Source organism: Fusarium redolens, assembly GCF_020744475.1.
Source record: "Fusarium redolens strain MPI-CAGE-AT-0023 chromosome Unknown BKA55scaffold_14, whole genome shotgun sequence".
Lineage (NCBI taxonomy): Eukaryota > Fungi > Ascomycota > Sordariomycetes > Hypocreales > Nectriaceae > Fusarium > Fusarium redolens.
The window spans coordinates 1,227,621-1,248,984 of NW_025763677.1; the positions used below are offsets into that span (position 1 = coordinate 1,227,621).

Consider the following 21,364-nt stretch of genomic DNA (forward strand, 5'->3'; position numbering starts at 1 on the left):
CCCTGCGAGATGCAGGCTTACTTGTTCAGTCTAGGCGCCCTCTCGGGATCCCTCCACCAAAGACAAGCCTCCGTCCGAATATCATCCTTCTCAACCTTCGTACCCCTCGGTTGCACAACAATCTGCTTCGGCGATCTCTCCCTTCCATTATAAGTCGGCCACTTTGGACTTCCAGGGTACCTATGCTTGTTGGGATCACCCGTAGCAACAAAACTAGCAAGATACCCATGGTAGATGTGGCTGATCTCGGGATACTGAGTAGTAGGCTCATCCCAAGTAAACGCTGTGTCGGCGGTGTGAGGGATACCTTGCCAGGCGGGGAAGCTGTTGTTGGTGTTGAAGCGGACTTTCCAGGTTGGTACGCCGGCGGTGGAGGCGCGGTATGCTGTTTCTTGGCCGGGGCAGATGTAGGCGTAGTCGCTCCATGCTGCGGAGATCCGGTTGTATTGAGTGCTGTTGGGGGAGTTGGCGAATGGTGAATCTTTGTGTTTCGCGGGATCGGGGTACAGAGCGGACAACTCCTTGAGATCTTTCTTGGTCAAAGCTGGTGAGATATTATGGAGATAGTCCAAGAACTGCTTGTTGGTCTCAAGATCACCAGGAGTGTAATATTTGCCTTCATCATTAACTGTGGAAGTGATAGTCGGGACGTGGAAGAATGTTCCATCATAACCAGATTGAGAGCCAGGCTTCTCGAACAGAGGTCCACCATGGACGGGCTGGAATGGCCAGGTCAATTGAGGATCATAGTCGTGATACAGCTTGGTGCTAATGTTTCTAATAGCATTAACATCTGCTCCCTTCAGACACTTGAGCGTTGCCTTGTTGCCCTTCTTCTTATCGCATCGAAGATAAGTAATGTACTCATCGTATTGTCGTTTATACAAAGGATACGTATCATTTGGGAAAGCGCGTGATGTGACCGAACCAGATTGATGAATCGCCCGAGCAAACAACTGCTTGTTGTCCTTCCCGTAGTTGTGAAAGTAGTGGATTCCAACAGAGTGGCCTCCAGCAGAGCGACCGCCGATAGTAACAGCATCCTTATCACCACCAAAAGCACCAATGTGCTTCTGCACAAACTCTAAGAAAAAGCGCTGATCTCGGATACCAAGGTTTGACAGACCTTCATCTTGGAAGAGCTTGGATGGCAGAAAGCCGAGGGAATTGACGCGGTAGTGGAAGTTGACCACCACGATGGGAACCTTGGATGAGGCGGCGAATGCAGCTGCGTCGAAACTGGCCCAGCTTCCAGCGTAGAAAGCACCGCCGTGGATCCAAACAAGAACAGGGAGTTTCTTGCTCAAAGGTACACCCTTTGGTCGAAACACGTTGAAGTTGAGGCATGCTTCACTCTGTGAATCGAGTGGAACTCTGGAACTGACTTCTTGGATACAAGCTTTGCCAAAGCTATCCGCCTTCTTGACGCCATTGAACTTCCCAGGCCAGGAAACAGGGTGAAAGCGATGATCGCCAGTAGGTTGAGTGGCGTAGTCGATACCCAGCCACGCATCAACGGGAGCTGGGAGCTTCTGCTTGGTGAAAGTGCTGTTGACAGTAGTACCGGAGAAGCTACTGTAGCCATCAAGCTTAACGGTGTTGTAATGTCCTCCAGTAGCCTGCGCAACAGGTGACAGCGCCAGAAGCGTTCCGAGGTTTGACAGGACCTTCATGGTGATTACTCAAGATGGAGGTGTGAGAGAACAAAGGAAAACAGGAAACAGGAAACGGGCATGCTTATATATCGCTCAAATCTATCGATAAATGCCATTTAAGCTTAAATCCCCCGCTTATCAGTCGGCGTACCCCCGATTCTTTACTAAAATCGTGCAAGAGCCGACATCGTCGGATACGTTCGCATTAGAGGTGGAGTATGGCATCATCATCCTCGGGTTTCCGGGTTTAGAAATAGACCCGACATCACTTGCCAAGTTATTGGCTTGCGAACGATGATCACTTTCACAAAATGATCGAGAATTTGGTGAGGATATTCACTATCGCCAAGGGTTGGTGATAAAAAGAGAGGGGTGTGATTCGCTAGTTTAATCGACGCTATATATAGGGAATCCGGTGGTAGTTTATGAGGTTATGCCAGTCTCAAGCACTTATCCACAACAGGCATAGTCTCTGCTGAGTTCCCCCGCTCTGGACTAAAAAGTAGAAACCCTCCGTGGAAATTTATGCAAAAGCTGCCCCGGGTGGTTTAACTGCTTTTCATGCTCTAGGATGTTTTCTTTACTGTCTTTGTCTTGTCACTTCTCCGACTATTGATCAAGGAAAATGGGCGCAGCTATTCATCACTCACAACGGCGTGTCTCCTGCGAGGGTTGCCAGAATGCTAAAGCGAAATGCCAACGACTTCGACTAACTGACTCTTAGTGCATGCGATGCTTTCTCCTAAAGATTCAATGCATTATCGGAAAACAGGGAGCCGTTAGCAGACCACAACGAGCAGCTTCTGGTCGACCTATGCATTGCAAACATCACAACAATGTCGCTGACGAGGCGATGCTTTGGACAAGAGAAACTGACCGTTGTCGAAATTTCCAACCATTCATCATTTCAGTCTACGCCAACATATTATAACAATCAGACCAGCTTGCTGAGTCCTGAATCTTCACTTGCCGACTCTCTTAGCATCTTTAGCTCAGAAGCAGGCAGCTCGGAATCAAGCAGCTAGCAAGAAACTATTCGTGACGCAGACGCTTCATTAACGTAGGATATATCATAGGAGCTAGACCTGGCTTCACTCACTTCGGCTACCAACGGCAGTTCTTACAGGCGCAAGTTTCTCTCTTATCCTCCTTCAGTTACGGGTTTATCATCTTGGAGTCGTGAGGTAGCTTCACCGAGATATCTAGAGATACAGCCGAGCCACACAGACAGCTTTTCCCAGTTACAACGCATCAGTCTTGATCTTCACGTGCAGACTATAGTAGTTGAACACCATAAAGAAGCACTTACTTTAGACATGATCAGCTAAAAACTGGGCCCCCTTTTCAAAGATAGATTTACATTAGCCCAGTCAGTCTTGAAATCCTCTCAAGACTTTCTCGTTATCCTTGCTCGGCTTCATAGCTCCCGATCAGGGGCAGTATTATCATCAATACCGCCACCCGCCCTCACTTTTGCTAATTTGGGTTTGCCAGTACTCCTGCCGTATCCTTATATCACATACCAGCCCTTAAGTGCCCCTCTAGCTCCAACCATAATTAATATATTTATATAACTAATAGCTCTTTATAAGCTAATTATTAAGAAGCTCTCTGCACGAGTTAACCATTTAGATATTCTCCCGATCGCACCTATCCCTAGTTCTGCCTTTAAAGGGTTAATAATGGTATACCCCTGCAAACAAGGCTTGCTCTTTACCTATATGGCTATATATCTATTAGAAAGAATAGAAAGTTCATTAGGAACTGCAGGAGGCCCTGAAAATGGTAAGGGTTTATTATCTCCACGACAATTAGACATTCTGTGAATTAAGCTTAGCGGAGTGAATGGCGAAACTGACGTCACTATGCTGCGTCTTATACTATTAAGAAGGGCATTCCATGACACTAAAATAATATTAAGGCAGGTTCTCTCCTAATAAACTCGAAGCAACTTTACATAGCCAACACGACTAGTTAATATTAATACTTAATTACTACTCCCGCTAAATTACATAACAATAGCTTGTGTCTTGGCTAGAGGCGGACCCGGTATCACAGTGTGCCGTACTGGATTACGGATACTACTGTACAGACGCATTCTTAGCCTCGCCCATACACTTACGCTAGCCTTTCTCTTGATAAACAATCAGCCTCTGCATTCTTTTCAGCTTTTCCTCCACTACAATCTTAATTGTAATAACGTGGGTCTTAGTATAGCCGCTGTAGCGAAAATTACCAACCCTGCATTCTGAAAACCATCCACGGAGGTTTTAATAAGAGAGCTACCTAGATTCTTATACTATGCCCGATATGATGATGATGAATTGTTTAATTTTTGTAGCATTCCCTCTAGAATAGATTATATGGCACATAGAGCCCTCTTCTTTTCTCTTCCCCTTGTCTTTCCTTCGCAGCCTCACTACCAACCCCGTACCTAACTACTTCACATTCATAGCTAGAAGTTTGACAACTAATACAGCAAACATGCCTCCCGTTGACGCCCTCATCATCGGCGCAGGTCCTGCCGGCCTGTCTGCAGCTCTTGCCCTTGCCCGCCAGCTGCACACTGCGGTCGTCTTTCACAGCTCGCTCTTCTGCCACGGTTATGAAGATGTTGGAAAGCCCTCTGCTGGAATCCTTGCCCTCGGCGAGATCCCCCCCCGGCAGCAGCCACAGCCCTCACACGCAGTGCCAAGCAAATAACCTCCAAGGTTGTAATCTACACCTCAAACAACCCTGGGGTGCAAACCGCAATCGCAGACCTCCTCGGCGAAAAACGATACCACCATCACAACAGACGACCGGGAGATCGCTTCTCTTGCTCTTAGTTCTGAAGGTAGCGGAATCATTATTACCTTTGCAGATAGAAGCTCGGTTTAGGAGGCGTTCTTTGCGTATAAGCCGCCTACGAAGCTTAACGGCCCGTTTGCAGAGCAGTTAGGTGTGGAGTTAGCGCCCGGTGGAGATATTCAAGTAATACTACCATTTAGAGCCACCAGTGTCAAGGGGGTTTATGCGGCAGGAGATTGCCCGGCTAAGATAAAGAACGCCATGCAGGCAATGCATATAGGGACGTTCGCGGAGGTAGGGATGACTCTATGTTGCACTCCAGAGATATAACTTCCGATGAATTTACATTCTATAGCCAAGGAAAAATATTCTAACTTTTATCTTTCCTTTCAGGCCGTATATCACGGTCTGCTAGCCATTGTAGAGAAGGGTAGTAAATAAATATTTGTCCTTCTACATTTGAGGCCATCGTTCCCTGAGCTTACTTCCTATGGTGAGAGACAAGTTCTCCTGCATGATAGTATCCCAGCTCGAGCCTTCTTTCATCAACCATGCCCACGTCTTTCCAGGAATAAAATCAGTCTTTTCTTTTGCCTCCACCTTGTTGCTGCACGTATCCATAACGTCATTAATAAGCGTGTCGTATAGTCTCTGAGCCTCGTCAAAGTTCTCGGCTTCGACGAGTATGCATCCATGGCGCAATCTGTTATCGAAGTTGTTGAAACTAGGGAGGTCGATGGGATGATGGTGCTGGTCTCTATCAGTAGCGGCGGCCTTGGCGGCTAGCCTGTGCAGCTCTATAATATGTTCAGCTGCAGTTTTCCAATCTTTCTTTCCCTCATAGTGTCGGATCAAAGAGTCTTGAAGGTGGAATTCGGCAACCTTGTCACCTGTAGACATAGCCATGCGCAAGTTTGATAATAGTCTCTCCTTCTCCATGTCGTTATCGCCTTTTTTTGAAATCCTATCTGCATCCCTTTTATCAACTCTCCAGGCTCCGTAGGTGACCTTTTTGCGAACCCCGAGTTGTTGGAACCACCAATCCCGTCGCGCCAACTGCTTTGCCAAAGCTATTGGAGCGCCGAATCCTGTGCTATCTTTGCCGAGTGATGGCTCGTATTTTTTCAAAGCTGCATCATAATTCTCATCATATTTATCGCAGCCATTGCAAAAGCTTGTCGAAAGAGGGGCCATGTGTTTCAAAATGATGGTCGCAGTTAGATAGGAGTGGTCTCTCACGTCACCCAACTTTACTGGGTGGGTCTCCAATGCCGAAAGGACTCCTAGAGCCTCGGAGGCATATTGGCATGCTTTCTCAGCACGCTCGTTAGTGAGAGTGTTGGGTTGTGGAAGATAACCAGACGCCTTGAGTGTCAATGACAACGCTTGTAATACGTTCGCCTCCCGATCCTTCCAAGGCTTGGGACCCGCGAGCATGACTTTGTGGCAGGACTCAGCGCATTGAATTGCCTTAGTTAGGTTACTGAATGTGAAGTGATCCGTGAGAGCGAGACTGACACCTGTAAACGATATTATTGCATCGTCTGACTGTAGATCGATACCAGCTGATGGGGACTGCAGCATCTCCAAGAATCTTTCCGAGTTCTCTGTCAGAGTTGACACATTTAAATGTTGAACCTCGCCAGATCGGGCGAGTTCCCACAATCTATACAAGACGTAGCCGATGGATTTTGTCACGAGTTGATCTCCAAGAACAATACGGAGCTGCTGGAAATTGAGGATCTGTAGTTCGATCGAGCGCAGGAAATTAGAGGATTCCAATAGCAATTGCGGCTTAATATCGACGCGCTCTTGGCTGCTCGAGAAGTATCTCGCTCCTCTCAAGCAAAAATGCGCCATGAAGACCTTTACCGTACGTTCATTCCAGTCTTCGTTCGACTGCATATCAAGCATCGACGTGAATTGTCTAAGAGCTAGCGAGAGAAGAGGATGGAGACAGAAATATCTCCGGTCATGGTGGAGACTTCCTATTGGCAATCTGACGATTTGCATCCAGCCAGAATCTAGGAGGTGTTTTTCCAAGAAGGTATCGATCTCCTCACGAGAAGGCACTTGCTGATCGTATTGTGCGAACCAATGTGCTAGAGCATCAAACCAATCCTCGCCAAAGACGTTCCATAGAGGGGAAAGTCCCAACAGCACTCTTTTCATGTTGGGATTTGTTGAATCACAGATTTTCAATAGATCTCTGACCAGAAGCAAACCACTATGGTCTTGATAAGGTCGTGTGCTCCCGTTTTGTAAATGATTGTAGAGCAAGAAGGGTGTTGAAACAGGCTTATGAATCTGTTCTCTTCGCATATTCGCTTGCCTCTGAAGAACTGGAATGTACTCTTTCATCGCCAGCGGGTTATTACCCAAGTGGCTGGCTAGTAGAGTCAGGTATCTAGTGCTTTCAATGTCTGAATGTTGTTCTCCGACTTTCATTTTGCTGAGCACATTCGAGGTCAGTTCTGCGGCGCCAAAGGACGACAGCTTCTGTATCTCTAGTGTACGGACGCCTTCGTCTACGAGCCAAGCTTCTCGTGATCTCGAAGTGAATAGAACGAACACTTGCTTGTCCTTGATAAGACGGAGCCAATCTTTGATGATTTTGCGACACTCCTCTGCTTCTGCAATCGCCGCCCTTGACATCTCTGGTGCCAAGGATGTCACTCTATCAAGATTATCGATAATGAACACTTGACTAGTTGTATCCGAGATCATATCCAAGCTGACAGGCATGGACCAAACCGCAGCCATACCACGAAGTATGGAACAGCTTTGCGGAATAGCCATGTCGAGATACATCGAAGCCATGCTGAACTCGGTGAACGGCCACCACCAGCGGAGGAACTTCGCTATCGCAGATTTCCCGACCCCGACCATGCCCTGGAGCAATAAAGCGCGAGTTGAACGGCGGGAAACCGCTTTGAGGAGCTTCGACTCTATTTCGAGGATGTATTGCTCCCTATCAACAAGAGTTCCGACTTGTTCCTCGTACGTCTTTATGGCAAGCCCTTGAAGATCTCGGCGCTTATGATGAATTGGGTCAAGGTCAGGGATTCTTCTGCTTGGAACCAAATTTGTATTGACATACAATACCGGAACAAGGTAATCCGGGAGGACCACTTTCACCCCGAACACTGCATCACGTAAGGGTGATGCGATTAAAGCATGCCGTGCCTGTACAAGGGATCCTGCAACGTCCACGGGGAACTGCTCTAGCAGATGGCTGAAGAATGACCGCAGGAAAACATTCGCAGCACTGGCAGTGAACTTGAAGGACATAGCAAGCACTGAACAGAGGCCCGCCTCTACGAAAATGCGTGCCAGGTTGGATGATACATTTCTAGTGACTTTAGCCGACTCACAGGAGATAAGACAGGCCGTCTCAATCGAGTGAGCACTGAGCAGATTGGCAACTTCGGTGGCCCGGACACGATGCTCCTTGTTTCCAGAACTTGACAAGAAGCTCAGGTATGCTGTGCCGTCAGATATGCAGCCGTGGACATCAAAGAGAACCATGTCGAACCAGCCACCTGCCCCGCCTTGTCTCTGCCATGCCTCAGATGTACGAGAAAGATGAGCAGCTAATGCTTTGAAGGTACCGGGTCGGGCAACATCAAACACGACTCTGATGCTCTGAGATTCTGGCAGGCTGCGGAGAGTCTCGACGACGGCCCGAGACCCTAACAGGGGACTAATGTCGTCTTCCCTGTTCGGTCGACTTGCAACCAAAAGGATGTTGAACGTACGTTGCACAGAGGACTGCACTTCTGCCGGACCTTGTGTTGTCAAACTTGATGGAATGGTTGGGTGTACGGTTCTTTGGATAAGTATCCGCTGGGATTTCGCCTCCATGACGCATGCTGTGCAGAAGACGTTCTGGACTTTGTCTTTGGATTCTGAGATGGTGAGCGTCTTGAAAGTGTTGCTGGCAAGCGACCAGATAGCTTCTGACTCTGCTGATGTTTTCTGGGCTGAAGTTGCACTTCTTTTCTGAATCTGGCTTTGGATCTTATGTTTCTGTCGGCCGCAGGCGCTCCAGGAGTACATATGCTCCAAGGCCTCCCAGTGTAAGCTATGAAACATAGATTGTGGACCAGAGTCCTCGATCTTAATTGTCATGAGTTCGTCGATATCCTCCTTTGGGGATGGAATCTACAACAGTGCCTTCTTGTTAAATCTGGCGACCAAGGTCAATGGAGTTCCTGTCTGACACGCACCATGAGCATGAGTCCAATGAATTCAGCAAGCTTAAGTTGCTCAACCAAGCTTTTTCCGTAGCCCTCGATCTCGCATATAACATCGCTAGCTTTGGCTGTCTCATATGGTTCCGACGTCGAATGCTGCTCCAGTAGCCATTTCAATCGACTTGGGTCCTTGTTCTTTGATAATATCCATGGGTCCGTGACTGTTTTATGGTTAACCACGGGCAGAAGATGTTCTTGCATCAGGACCACAGACTCTCATGCTTCCGATTAGTAGAGTTCCATGACAACTCTACCTCCCATGTACCTTCTCTGACTTCTCGAAGCTCGCGTAATTTCATGTCGCATTAAAAACCTGAGAAAGCTAACAAGGCACTGCTGGTTGAGGTCCAAGGTGACTGAATTGGAAGACGCAAGATTGCATGTAAGCACTCACGTCAATTCAAACATTATAACAGTTGTGGCGTGCTTCATAGATTCAGCGCCTCCAAGCCACGAATGAGTCTCACCCTGCTAGGCGGAATAATGATTGGTGCCACGTTCATTCCGTTTGGATGCGGAAGTTAGAATAAGCCGCTTTTTCAGCTTCACCACTCAAAAAGCAATAGACCATGGTCCAGAACATTATGTACCAAGGGTAGCCGTTTCGGTGGCTTGAACCTGACCAGCTACATTAACATACCACGGTCTAGAATCAATTCCAGAGATGCAGAGTTGTTTTGGTGGCTTGGACGTCTGAGCCACACAATCATCCATGACGCGACAGCTTTCCGGATGACCAAACATTCGTGCTGCGGTTTCGTACATAAGAATGCAACAGGCGAGAGAATTTCCACAACCGTACACCCTAACCTAGAAGCCGACTGTCGTTGAGCATAACCAAGAGAGCAAAGCTGACCTGGTGCTCCTCAAACAATGTCCACCGGCGCAACCAAGCCCACCTTCGCGCTCATCGACCGCCTCCCCGCCTCTCACCACGCCTCAGTCTTCCTTGGCCGCATCGTCGGGGATATCTTCCATCCCTTACATGATTACTGCCCCGAGGACCCACGCACAGCCTTACAGCACCTACCCGTCGAGGTGGCCGATACCTCCGTGTCCACTATCCTCGCTGCATCGCACTCGACGGCGGTTCGGGCAGTACTCGATAGGATCTTTAGGCTGACGAATAGCAAGAGCAGTAGTACCGGGAAGCAGATTGTATCGGATAGGGTAATAACTTATACCTTGCCGCAGCACCGGAAGTCATTCGCCGCGATAGTAGGTGCACACCATGGCAAGATACTGGAGTTGCTGGAGAACAATGGCGGGAAAGGGTACATGGTCGTGGGGTTGAAGACTTGCCAGGATGCCGAGATCGAAGTTACGCGTGACCAGGATAGAAAGTCTGACGTCGAGATGTCGGTGCCGGCGGGTCAGATAGCGAGTATCGCGTCGCAGGGCGCTGTCAATCCGGCGTCAGTGCCAAACCCGACCGTTGGGAGGTCCAGTGAAGTGAGCGCCAATTGGGGAACAAAATTTACGGCCAAGGGAGAGCAGATATTTGCGTTGCAGTATCGGAAAATTACCTTGAAGAAGCATTTCTTTTCCAAGAAGCCGTCAACAGCCGGGTTAGGGCAGATAAAAATATTAGACTGGGGTGAGGGCGTTTATGGTGAAAGTGACGAGGGAAGAGAGGTGGTGTATAGCGATGACGAGGACGAGGACGAGGACGAGGACCAGGATGAAGATGAGGATGTGATTTTGGATGAGCTTATGTCTAGTGCAAGCTCAGGGGGTGACAAGGGCGATTTATGGTTACCAAGCTAGCGCACCTCAAGATGAGGGTGGATTTCAAATCCCTGTAAATAGACCGACCCTGTGGAAGCTTATGCATGAGTAGCGACAATGTTTGTGAGTCTTGTCAACTTCTGATCTTACGGCCATAATGCCTATGTGCTCTGGGTTACCAGGGTAAGTGAAGTTGCGAGTGGCAGCCAGGGGCTAAGGAACGATGGCTTGACGCCATGGCGTTTTATATGTCGATCGCCCTAAGCCGTGAGTCCGACCTCCGAGTATTTTGGTATGCGGGGATAATCTCAACCTCTACCGTCGGGGCTCTAGATCAAGGACTTGAGGGGGTTGTTCCAAGAGTTGAATGGCGTGGCCGTGAGATATAATTTCTTCCTTTTCTCAATCTGTCTCCTCTCTGTCCATAGTTGAGGGTGTCTATGCTTTGAAGCAACGTCATCCCAGGCCCGTACCGTGTAGTCATCAAATCTCAAATCCACATTGCTGCACCGGGTAATTGTAGCAGTCAGATCAGTTTCCGTGGTAGGTAAACGAACTGGCATGATGTCTTTTCGCATCCCACAACACCAGAGTTTCAAGGTTTGGCATACGCAGCGCTATCTGTGCAGCGTCTCGTAAAAAAAACCAAGACCGCTTTTAGATCAATATCGTGGATAAACAGTTGTGTTGTCCTTACAACACAAATTGTTGGCATTTCTTCATGGTTCTTTAATACCCATTGCCACCAGACTACAAATCTACCCACTCTAGAGACTTGTCCCATAATCTCGCCGCTTTCTCAGTATCGCATGCATGCTCCCCATACCCTCTTGCATAAAACGGAGTTGAAGAGTCCCACTTCCCTACGATTTGACAGTCTTCCAGATATTTCCCGCCTCGACCTTCCAAGGCTTTGGCGACGGCGGCCCAGACACTTGTAGCAGCACCCTGATCCGGGAGCTTCCAAACTGTCTTCAGGTACGGATCCACTGCGAGGCCGCTCTTTTGTTCTTCAGATAAATGTCTTCCCAAGTCGGTGAGAACAGCACCTGGCTGAACACTCCATGCATGGATACCCTCACTGGAGTACCTCCGCTCGATCTCGTTAGCTGTCCAGAGGTTGGCAGTTTTGCTCTGGGAGTATGCTTTGTTGGGATCGTAACAGCCTTCCATGTTGATGTTGTCAAAGTTGACCTCGCCGAAACGATGGGCAAGTGAGCTCAGCATGACGACTCGCGATGCGCGGTTAGATGTAGCACCTTTGGCCAGAGCAGGTTTGAGGAGTTGGAACAAGAGGAAGTGAGCCAGATGATTTGTACCAAACTGTGTTTCGAAGCCCTCTTTCGTGCGTCCTTCTGGTGTGCACATGACCCCAGCGTTGCAGATAAGGATATTGAGTTTCGTATTCTCGGATAAGAACTTGGCAGCGCACGAGCGGACACTCTCGAGCGACTCAAGATCAAGCTGCAGAAGATGAACACCTTTATCTTGAGCAAGATCACCTAAGGCTGACTTTGCCTTTTGGAGGTCGCGAGCCGTTAGATATAGAGTTGCGCCAGTGAGATGTAGCGCTTTCGCGGTCTCGATGCCGATGCCCGCAGAACATCCGGTGATGAAGACGATTTGGCCGATCAGTTTTCCTTCTAGACCCTCATCCTTGATGATTTGGATAGCTGTTGGTCGAGAGTCTCCTGGTCCGTTAGGGGACTCGTGAGTGGTGACGTAGCGATCAGCCATGGCGTTGATATAAGGGAGCAAAGAGATGTAGAGAGATTCGACTGGATGAATAATAACTTGGGTGAAGAACAGGAGATAAATTCGGCTTTGGGGGAAACGATCGGAGCTGTTATTTACACCAAAATTCTCTCGACATGCAGCGTTTCACGATGCAACAAGTCCGAGCTGAAACGCCTATGATTCACCGCTAGGCCTTGAGCGGGATGCGGACACCGATCAATCCGCTAGCTTTGACGCTATCCGAAGGTAAGTATAGGCCAATGGCTTCTGTAGTGGAGCAATCCGTTAGACTTATGATACTCCAACTCAATATTCCTACACTCGCTCGGCATCAACAACCAAGTAGGTTCATCAAACTATATACACAATAGAAGAACGGAGCTTACCCCCCAACATGTTATTCCTTAGCTAGTATACCTAGCACAAGGACTCAAACTCTTAGCCTTACCAGCATCCTTGGGAATAACACCCGCAGCAACAGCAGCCTGATAACACCATCGCCAATCCTTCTTGCCAAGATTTCCATCACATTTCCAAGACCAAAAGAACCATCCATCAGACTTCTCAAAAGACTCTGCTTGTGCGGCCCAGTAAGCCTTGTACCATGATTCTTGGCCTTCAATCTTGAACTCGTCTGTGTTCTTCAAGGTTGAGTTCACTGAGAGGGACCATTCGCCGACAAAGACGTGTTGGCCCATGTTATCTTTGCAAGCGGTCTGGATGTAAGACTTTTTGTTACCGGCGATTCTGTTGTCGAAAGATAGATACCGATGGGCATCGAAGAAGATGAGATCGTCGTCTGGGAGGTATTGTCTTGGGTCGCCTGCGCCCCAGCTTTTGCCCTATGTTCAAGTCAGACTTCACCCAATCGGGCTCTCGGGGATTGGTACTACTAACCATGTATTGGATGTGTAATCGATCAGCTTTGGGGACTTTAAGGTAACCCTCCATGGCCTGGATGCGCTTGTATGCACCAGGGTAGTAATTCTTGATCATGTCGTCTGCCTCAGCTTTCCACTTGCCGGCGCGTACGGGCTCATTTAGCACCTCGAGCATGCCTACAGTAGTGTAGTTTCCATTTGTATGGATACGTTTGGTCATCCACTCAAGAAACTTAAAGGCTCGCTCATAGTTCTCAGCAGTATAGAATCCAGGGTCGGGAATAGACTGCACCTGGGTCAGTATGTGTCTTGATGAAGTGAGATAGCGTCACTTACATGGCCGGTGAACTGTTCATTCGGCGAGCTAATACCAGGAGCAGAATGGAGGCCAATTACTGCATAGACTCCATGCTTCTTACACCACCCGACAATACGGTCAAGATGCCAGATCCCACCGCGAGGCCAGTATTCGCCTTTCTGAATGATATCTTCATACATCCAGTATCCAACGGGGATACGAACGGCATTGAGACCAAGACTTGCAATCTGCTTGATGTCATCCTCTGTGATCCAAGTCTCCCAGTGTTTCTTGAAAGCGGCGTTGGCCTTGTCTTGGCCGATGCCTTTCACGCATGCCCATTCGTCGTTGTAGGCGCTACAACCCATGTTATTCCATGATTCTTCAGCCATCCATCGTTCGATGATAAATTGTGAACCGAGGTTGACGCCGCGGATTTTATCATCGTTTGGAAGCCATCGCTCAGTGATCCTCTCGCCGCTGGCTTTCGCCGCAGCTATTTAGGGTCAGTATTTGCAGTTGCTGGACATTATCTTTGCCTTACCTCTGGACTGAGGAGTCCAAGCCTCTGCTACGGCGAGGAAGAAAGGTAAAGCCAATTTGAGATGCATGATTCAGGAAAAGGGACATCTGTTGAATGGGTGCGAATCTCTCTTTAGCTGACTTGATGAGACTACAAGAATATACTTCACATTGCCCAAGGTCTCGGATATATATTTATGTGATCAAAGTTCGCAAGGATTATACTCCATTCACATACCTGTGCATATGGCCTGACAACAACGGAATACATCCGCTCCATCTCTCCATCTATCGTATCGATCTACCGTGCATATTTCCGCGATGGAGAACCATCATAAACCTGATTTGCCGGGCCGACTGATGGATCGTTTCGTTTTGGCATATGAAACGGACGATCCTCAACCTTGATTTGAACAAATGGGATACTCGTCATTCCACATTCCTCTCGCTTGCTGGTATTGCTGGTTGGCTCGTGCTAGGATTGCAGGATGCAAGCAGATGAAGGACTGCGGCTGAGGGTTGGGGTTTCAGACAAACTCCACTAACCCTGTTCGTCTAATGAGAGCATTTCACATATCTATCAATTTGAGGTGGATCCCTGACACATAACCTTTCATTTTGAGACGATGCATCGGATGAGTCGGATTGAAAGTTTAGTAGATTGTTACCAGCGGCATGTTGACCAGCTTTCACTGCTCAACACTGCTTGTTCTAGGATCTTTTGTTGTTTCGTGGGGTGAGTGGACCATCATGTTGGCAAAATACGACGCTGCACGTTACCTGTCAGTGGCCCATAGAATAACAAGTTCAAGTCACCATGCGAGGCATTTTTGACGTACAACAGTGTCTGCAACAGGAGAGTCCGCCTTGGCATCGGCGATGCGTATGTATCTCGGTCTATCTTGTAATGTGCTGGGCGAAACTACTAATCAGATCACCGCAAATAATAGTGCCGGGAATTAGACCATGGTCGCCGAAAGAGGCAGGTCTAAAGACCATGAGCCACGTGGGAGGTAAAGCGGTTATCAAATGGCAGCTGATAATGAACAGGCGAGGCTGCATCAGAAATAGTATCGTATTTAGATATAGTCACGGATGTAAAGGGATGCCAATGACTCGCTCGTACGGATAGAAAGTCGTGAGAACCGTCGTGAAGACTGTTGTACATACTATTCGATGTGACGAATGGTAAGAATCTTCCTGGATGTCGACTCGACCTGCTTGTCTATTACTTCCATACTCGATAAATTGCGAAACTTTGCAAAATAAGTCGGATTTAGCTTCCAAGTAATCTCGTTGCTGAAGGTGAGCTAGAGCAACAGAACTCATTTCACACGTCGATATTTGACAAGCCATTACTACACAGTCTCGAAGTGAGCATTCTGACCTTCAGGTCGAAAATTGGCTGCAGAATTCCACGGGAGGAACGCTTTCTTAGAGAATCTTATTGAGTTTGTCACATAGAGATGCACTCTTCTTTTACGCTACCTCTACTCTTTTTTGATGTTTTCACGAGAGAGTATACCACCGCCAGTGCAAACAACCTTAGGATGCAACCTTATATGTCAGAATGTTGGCTTAATTGGACATTCCCAGTCAAGTTATCAGCCAGTGGCACTTCGTGCTTGGATTGTCTCGAGATGTCCTTCTGTCAACAATGAAATTGAAAGCACCGTTCTATCTTTTTTCATGATCTAACAGAGACTCTAGTGGCTTGGGATGGCTACGGGTAGCTCAAGGTCATTTCGTCATGGTCGAGGAAGGTTGCGGAAATATGACAATTCAAGAGTTCTGACTATCAAGTTTCTGTTCAACGTCATTTGATCTTTCGTCCAGGAAGCATCATATATGAGCAAAAGACCAAATGTATCTTGGACAGTCGTGGACAGAGACCTGATGCAGGCCAGGTAGAAATACTTTGCAGAGCTCCACGATGTTTTTAAAACATGGCTATCGGCTACACGGCACAAGTGCCGAAATATCTTACATCTTGAGACAAGCTTTTCCTCGTATTCATCCAAAAAAAAATAAAAAATACCACTATTCCAGTAAATAATTCGTGCGCTGTAACCTTGCTCTAGTAGGGTGATACACCGCTCCTCGCTACCTCTACCGGTACTCATCTTGAACAAGCCAATGACTCGTTATCCTTACCATTTGCCTTACCAAGCCTCATTTTGCAATTACTAACTTCCCAATATGTCTATAGTAGCGTAGCAAAAGCCGTTGTAAGCGAAAAACTTGGTACGATCACGGCAGTTTATCTGATTAAAGTTTTTCCCGCATGAATAGTAAAGAGGCACGACTATTTAGCCTTGTTTATGAAACATTTACTAAGCAAATTTCGGCAAAGTCCTTCAGTTTCACGATTCGTCGATCTTTAACCAGATCTGCCGCCGACGGTATAGGATACGGAATGTCTTCCTCCGAAGGCCATCAATGACGTTTTGAATCGAATGAGTATAAGACATCGAACGATGCCTTCTTTTACGAAATCCAGATTTCTCACTAAACGCGTAAGCTTAAAAGAACTCGCCGAGTCCGCCGATAGGGTTATCTGATGAAGATCAATAAAATCCGCCGAGTATAGCCCGGCTAAATAACCGACGTCAATATTCTGGGGTAGTAATATAATACGGTCCGAATAAGGTCTTCCGGATTATCCAATGAGTCTTTATTAAGTGAGATATTGGACTTCGGAATGTGCTCTTCCGAATTCCTTGATCGGCGATAAGATGTCTTGGTAGCCAACAAACACTCACTTACAGCAAGACAATTAAGATCGAGAATTGTCGATGGAGTGTATGTCTAAGATATCAGACAGAAGTCAACTGACTCTATAAAATCTCGAGAGGCGGCATATCTTCCCGTGCTTCCACACATCTAAGAAACCCGACTCCCACTCCGGGAAGGGCCAACTGCACTGCAACGCTGATCTGGCATGCAATTTCACCATAAGTTCTCAGCGTGACCTGCCAAGAGAAGTTCATCGAGGCATGCAGCGAACGGAGCAAGCGGCTAGACGGGTAATCGGGCCTGTCATGGGCCGATTCTAGATTGTACCGAAACAGGGCCCGGAGGGAGGCGGAGATGGGTAGGTGTTTTGATAGAGATTCTGGGGCAAGGGATTAGAGTTTCCCCGTGGGGATTTATGGGATGAATCACGATGGCCGGAGTCGAAGCGGTATGATGCAACTGAAGCATTGGGCGTATGGATAGTAACGTTGTGATGAGATCTTTACGTTGGTGTTGCTTCATATCCTGGTCGAGGTCTGGGCCCGCCAGCCTGGTTGGGCTCGATATTGATGGCAGGTCGATGTATAAAGCAGGTGTCATCCACCAGCCTGTTGATAACACAGACCCAAGGGTATATCACCATTATTCCATTCTATAAAGGATCACTGGATGATCTCATCTTTGCGCAATCCACCAACTTCTACGATATCCACTTTGAACATCCTACGATGAACCGTCAAGGGGCGAGTGGCAGTATGTCACTGCTAAACTCCCTCTCACTACTGCTGGCACTTCAAGTCAGCTCATCATACGCTCAAGGACTCACAGGTTATGGATTGACTTCATACGATCCCATCTGCGCTGAAGCATGTCTTCGGTCCTTCACTCCACTGATGCTGCCCTGCTCAAGCATGCACGATGGACACATGGCGACTCCCCCAGCATGTCGAGCCAACGACACTGCCTTTTTAACATCTGTGGCTTGGTGTTTGAGTGACAACTGCGCCGATGAAAAGTTGTCGAAGATTGAGGGTTACTGGGAAGAATGGATTACAGGGAGCAAATTTGTTCCTGCAAAGTGGTCCTACTCGGAGGCTCTCATGGAGGTTGACCCTAAGCCACCGCGGTATCAACTCAACATGACAGACAAGGCACTCAACCAGACATCAGTTCTCGCGCCAGTCACGTATCTCAGCCAATGGAATTCACTCTGGGCGACGAACCATGAAATGATAATGGGAGCAAGATATGGGTATGTTCCTGATCCTCTACGACACCCATAAGACCATGCTAATCTTGAAACAGTATCATTCTTGTTGTCATTGCCGTCGGAATACCTATCCTAATGACATGGTCCGGCTATCTCCCTGTCATCCCATTAATCTACGACAAACTCAAACCATACATCCTCTATCCAAGCATGATCGGCACGTACTCCGTCCGACCATTGCCATTTAAATTGGGCAATGCTCCTTCAGTTGGTCAGGGTCTATATATCGCCTTATTCATTGCTCTGGTCGTTGTGTTTACCGCTATCGACTACGAGCTTCGTCAGCCGCATGCTAGATTCATGGGTGAACGGCGAGAACTTCTTGCTTATCTCGTCTACCGCACCGGAGCCCTAGCATTCGCCTTACTCCCACTGATCATCATCTTTCCCTCGAGGAACAACCTCCTCTTATGGCTCTCTAACTGGTCACGTTCGACATTCATCCTGCTTCACCGTTGGATTGGGCGTACCTTCGCTTTGCTGGCTGTTCTGCACGCTATCTTTGTTCTCGTTGGCTCTGACAAGATGGGCACCACGGACTGGAGACGCTGGGGATCTGTGACTGTGATCTTCACTGTTATAACCTGCCTTGGCAGCGGCCTCTACGTTCGAAAGGCTAACTACGAGCTTTTCTTGCTTATGCATATCCTCATCGCTGCTCTCGTCATCATCGGATGCTGGTATCACCTCATGCTGCGATATGCCTCCATCCGGCTGCACTCGCCTGGTTATACCTCCGGCCACGAGATCTGGCTTTACCTCGCAATTGCTCTCTGGGGTTTCGAGCGACTCGTTCGAATCGTGCGAGTCATCAGATTGGGAATTCTCAGGTCCAAGGTCAAGAACATCGGAGCTGGCTACGTCCGAGTCGATGTACCAAGCGTTCGCTGGGGTTTGGATCCCGGCAAGCACGTCTTCGTCTACTTTCCAACGCTTGCTCCCATGCGACCTTGGGAGAATCATCCCTTCTCAGTCATTCCTACAGTTGCTCTTCAACGACGTGGAACCTCACCTACGCCTGGCTCTCCAACCTCACCAGGAGCTTCCTCGGGATTGGAAGATATTGAGAAGTCAACGACTCAAATTGCAGTGGTCAGACAGTCATCAGCCTCAGCTGAGATCTCCGCTGGAGTGACACTGTTCATCAAGAAGTCGACCGGTATCACAAAGTATCTTGAGAGCCACGATCGCTTACTCACCTTCTTGGAGGGACCTTACCCAGGTAGCGACACACGACAGGTCCTACGCTGCGACAGACTTCTTCTTATCGCTGGTGGTGTTGGCATCACTAGTCTGTTTGCATTGGTTCACAACCACTGGAACGTCAAGCTGGTATGGAGCGTCAAAGCAGATGCCCGATGTCTTGTCAACGAAATCGAGCCAGCCCTCGATGCCGTGAGCACTGCACAGAAGGACATTAGAATTGGTTCAAGATTCGATGTTGCTGCCCTCATCGATGAAGAGGCATCAGCAGGCTGGAAGAGAGTCGGTATCGTGGTCTCAGGCCCGGGATCCCTATGTGATGATGTGCGGGCCGTTGTTGCTGGAATTGGTCGTAACTCCAAGACTGTGTTTGAACTTGAGGTGGATGCTTACTCCTGGTGATCTCGATATGGTGAATAGATGGCACGTGGGGAGCGGGACGCAGGAAATGCAAGTGCTGGTTGGATTGTACTTGTTTCAGCAAGGTTTACATCATTATTATGGCATATTATATGAGTTACGTACTAGATTTGTTATCTACAAGCATTATCTAAACTGGGAAACTCACAGACGTCGTTCAAGTGAGCTGAAGTACGATTCTTGGCTGTGACTCATGAAAGCCCAATGCCAACTGTCTGGTTCAATGTTCGTTCCACATGCATCTCTTGCGCGAGTGCTTTGTCTTATTCAATCATAGATGCACTTTGAATATTGCCTAAACGGAAACCTAGGCCGTCTATCCCTTGGCGTTCACCGTAGGGTTACCTCAGCACGACATCGACATGGCCGATGTTCACAGCCTTGCAGGATGATGTCTCACCTCCTCTCCCCTTTTATCTCTATCCTCATCGTTCCTCCGTAGTCATTTCGATCGCTCTTCGGCTCGGCCGACTCCGTTATCTCACAAGATGGCTATAAATACAAGTGGGATACTCCGATTGCCCAAGGCTGTGAAGACTCGAACCACTGTCAGCAACGAGATAAGAAGTAGGGTCACAGCGGATATGACAACATCAGCACGTGGAGGAACTTCTTTATCCAGTACCACGTTTCTTGGCTGTCCCGAGCGTGTTGCATACAAGGGCAGGTCCCAAAAGACTCTACCGCACATGCAGGTGAGATAATGCAACATCAACCCTCAGTGCGACACTACTACTTGCCTCGATGATCCCATTTCGGATTCGGCCGAGAAATATGGAACCTTCTAGCCTTTCTGTACGAAACGGGAGGAGTATACAGACTGAGGTTGTATTGGACAGCAACAAAGAAGTAATGATATGTATACTTCAGGTGTTATACCAACAATGTCTCCCAAGGTATTGGATGTCCAGGTCAAGCCAATCACGGTATTTCAGGGCATCTCAGATAACACAAGTGACTGGTTTGACTGTAGTAGCTCAAAGCCGAAGCATCTGAGCGAGGATAGTCAAGATCTGAGAAGCTCTTCATTACGGTTTCATTAGTCTTTAGATAAGACACTAACCTAAAAAGAAATCTCCGTTTCCTAAACCCGAGTCGAGTCTTGATTAGCCAATCAGTAATACTCTATGAGCAGAACCCCTTTAAAGGTCTATAATCTCCTAGCAGATGTAGGTTACTGGTTAGTGATTATCTTAAGATGGATTATCTTAAGATGAACTGTCTTAAGATGGACTATCTTAAGATGAACTGTCTTAAGATGGACTAAGCATCTTAAGATGATAACAAAGAGAAAGACGAAGTCTCCAACTAAACGCCAGAACAACTCAAAACCTGACACTCACCATAACCGCTTTACACGAATGGCTGTATACCAAGATCTTTTTTTTTTCATCATCCTTCTCGAGCTTGATCGCAGCATGCTCCTGGTGACGTGATTCGGCTGGGCTATCTCTACTAACAACAGTACGGGCCTGATTTCAATCGGCCATTTACATGGATGATCATTCTTCGTTGACTCAGTAGGGCCGCCAATATATAGCGCAGACCGCCGCAGGAGCAGTAGACCTTCAGTCAATTGGCTGTTTGGTTTGTGGTTTGCGATAGGTTCCAAGCAATAGACGAGTTATTAATTTGCGTAGCTCGCTTGGTATTCGCTGCTTCACGACGGCATAAATGTGGTATAGCTAGCCTATCATTCTGGCAAACTAGCCTGTCATTACTGACAATTCATGGCATATCCAAATTAGATATGTAACTCCTGCTCGTCACTCAACACAAGACTTAAGAGCGTTCTTGTACTTTACCAGGGTTTGCAATGAGATCTTGAACGGACAGAGTAAACCTTTTTGATATAGTGCTTGCTTAAA

General features: G+C 47.8%; 6 protein-coding genes across 6 annotated transcripts; 3 read left to right on the forward strand and 3 right to left on the reverse strand.

The window, feature by feature from the left end:
* Positions 1-17: 17 nt before the first annotated feature.
* On the reverse strand, positions 18-1,673 carry BKA55DRAFT_650451 (Alpha/Beta hydrolase protein; the record flags this gene model as incomplete). The annotated part of the gene is made up of 1 exon (XM_046197306.1): positions 18-1,673. The coding sequence occupies one exon, from the start codon at positions 1,671-1,673 to the stop codon at positions 18-20; it is 1,656 nt and encodes a 551-aa protein (XP_046046133.1).
* A 2,466-nt stretch (positions 1,674-4,139) lies between these two features.
* BKA55DRAFT_693877 (uncharacterized protein) lies at positions 4,140-4,535 on the forward strand (the record flags this gene model as incomplete). The annotated part of the gene is made up of 2 exons (XM_046199970.1): positions 4,140-4,343; positions 4,416-4,535. The coding sequence occupies 2 exons, from the start codon at positions 4,140-4,142 to the stop codon at positions 4,533-4,535; spliced, it is 324 nt and encodes a 107-aa protein (XP_046046134.1).
* A 243-nt stretch (positions 4,536-4,778) lies between these two features.
* Positions 4,779-6,350, reverse strand: BKA55DRAFT_577349 (uncharacterized protein; the record flags this gene model as incomplete). The annotated part of the gene is made up of 1 exon (XM_046193605.1): positions 4,779-6,350. One exon carries the CDS (start codon positions 6,348-6,350, stop codon positions 4,899-4,901), a length of 1,452 nt encoding a protein of 483 aa, XP_046046135.1. The 3' UTR covers positions 4,779-4,898.
* Positions 6,351-9,244: 2,894 nt separating this feature from the next.
* On the forward strand, positions 9,245-10,714 carry BKA55DRAFT_118915 (uncharacterized protein). The gene has a single exon (XM_046184770.1). It carries the CDS (start codon positions 9,575-9,577, stop codon positions 10,466-10,468), a length of 894 nt encoding a protein of 297 aa, XP_046046136.1. The 5' UTR covers positions 9,245-9,574; the 3' UTR covers positions 10,469-10,714.
* Positions 10,715-11,179: 465 nt separating this feature from the next.
* Positions 11,180-14,354, reverse strand: BKA55DRAFT_666207 (glycoside hydrolase superfamily; the record flags this gene model as incomplete). Its single annotated transcript, XM_046197772.1, has 5 exons — positions 13,890-14,354; positions 13,384-13,841; positions 13,064-13,333; positions 12,615-13,008; positions 11,180-12,207 (listed from the first exon to the last, which is right to left on the reverse strand). Exons 1-5 carry the CDS (start codon positions 13,954-13,956, stop codon positions 11,180-11,182), a joined length of 2,217 nt encoding a protein of 738 aa, XP_046046137.1. The 5' UTR covers positions 13,957-14,354.
* A 2,977-nt stretch (positions 14,355-17,331) lies between these two features.
* Positions 17,332-20,927, forward strand: BKA55DRAFT_596912 (uncharacterized protein; the record flags this gene model as incomplete). Its single annotated transcript, XM_046196006.1, has 5 exons — positions 17,332-17,855; positions 17,909-19,457; positions 19,939-20,063; positions 20,094-20,191; positions 20,788-20,927. The coding sequence occupies 5 exons, from the start codon at positions 17,332-17,334 to the stop codon at positions 20,925-20,927; spliced, it is 2,436 nt and encodes an 811-aa protein (XP_046046138.1).
* Positions 20,928-21,364: the final 437 nt, after the last annotated feature.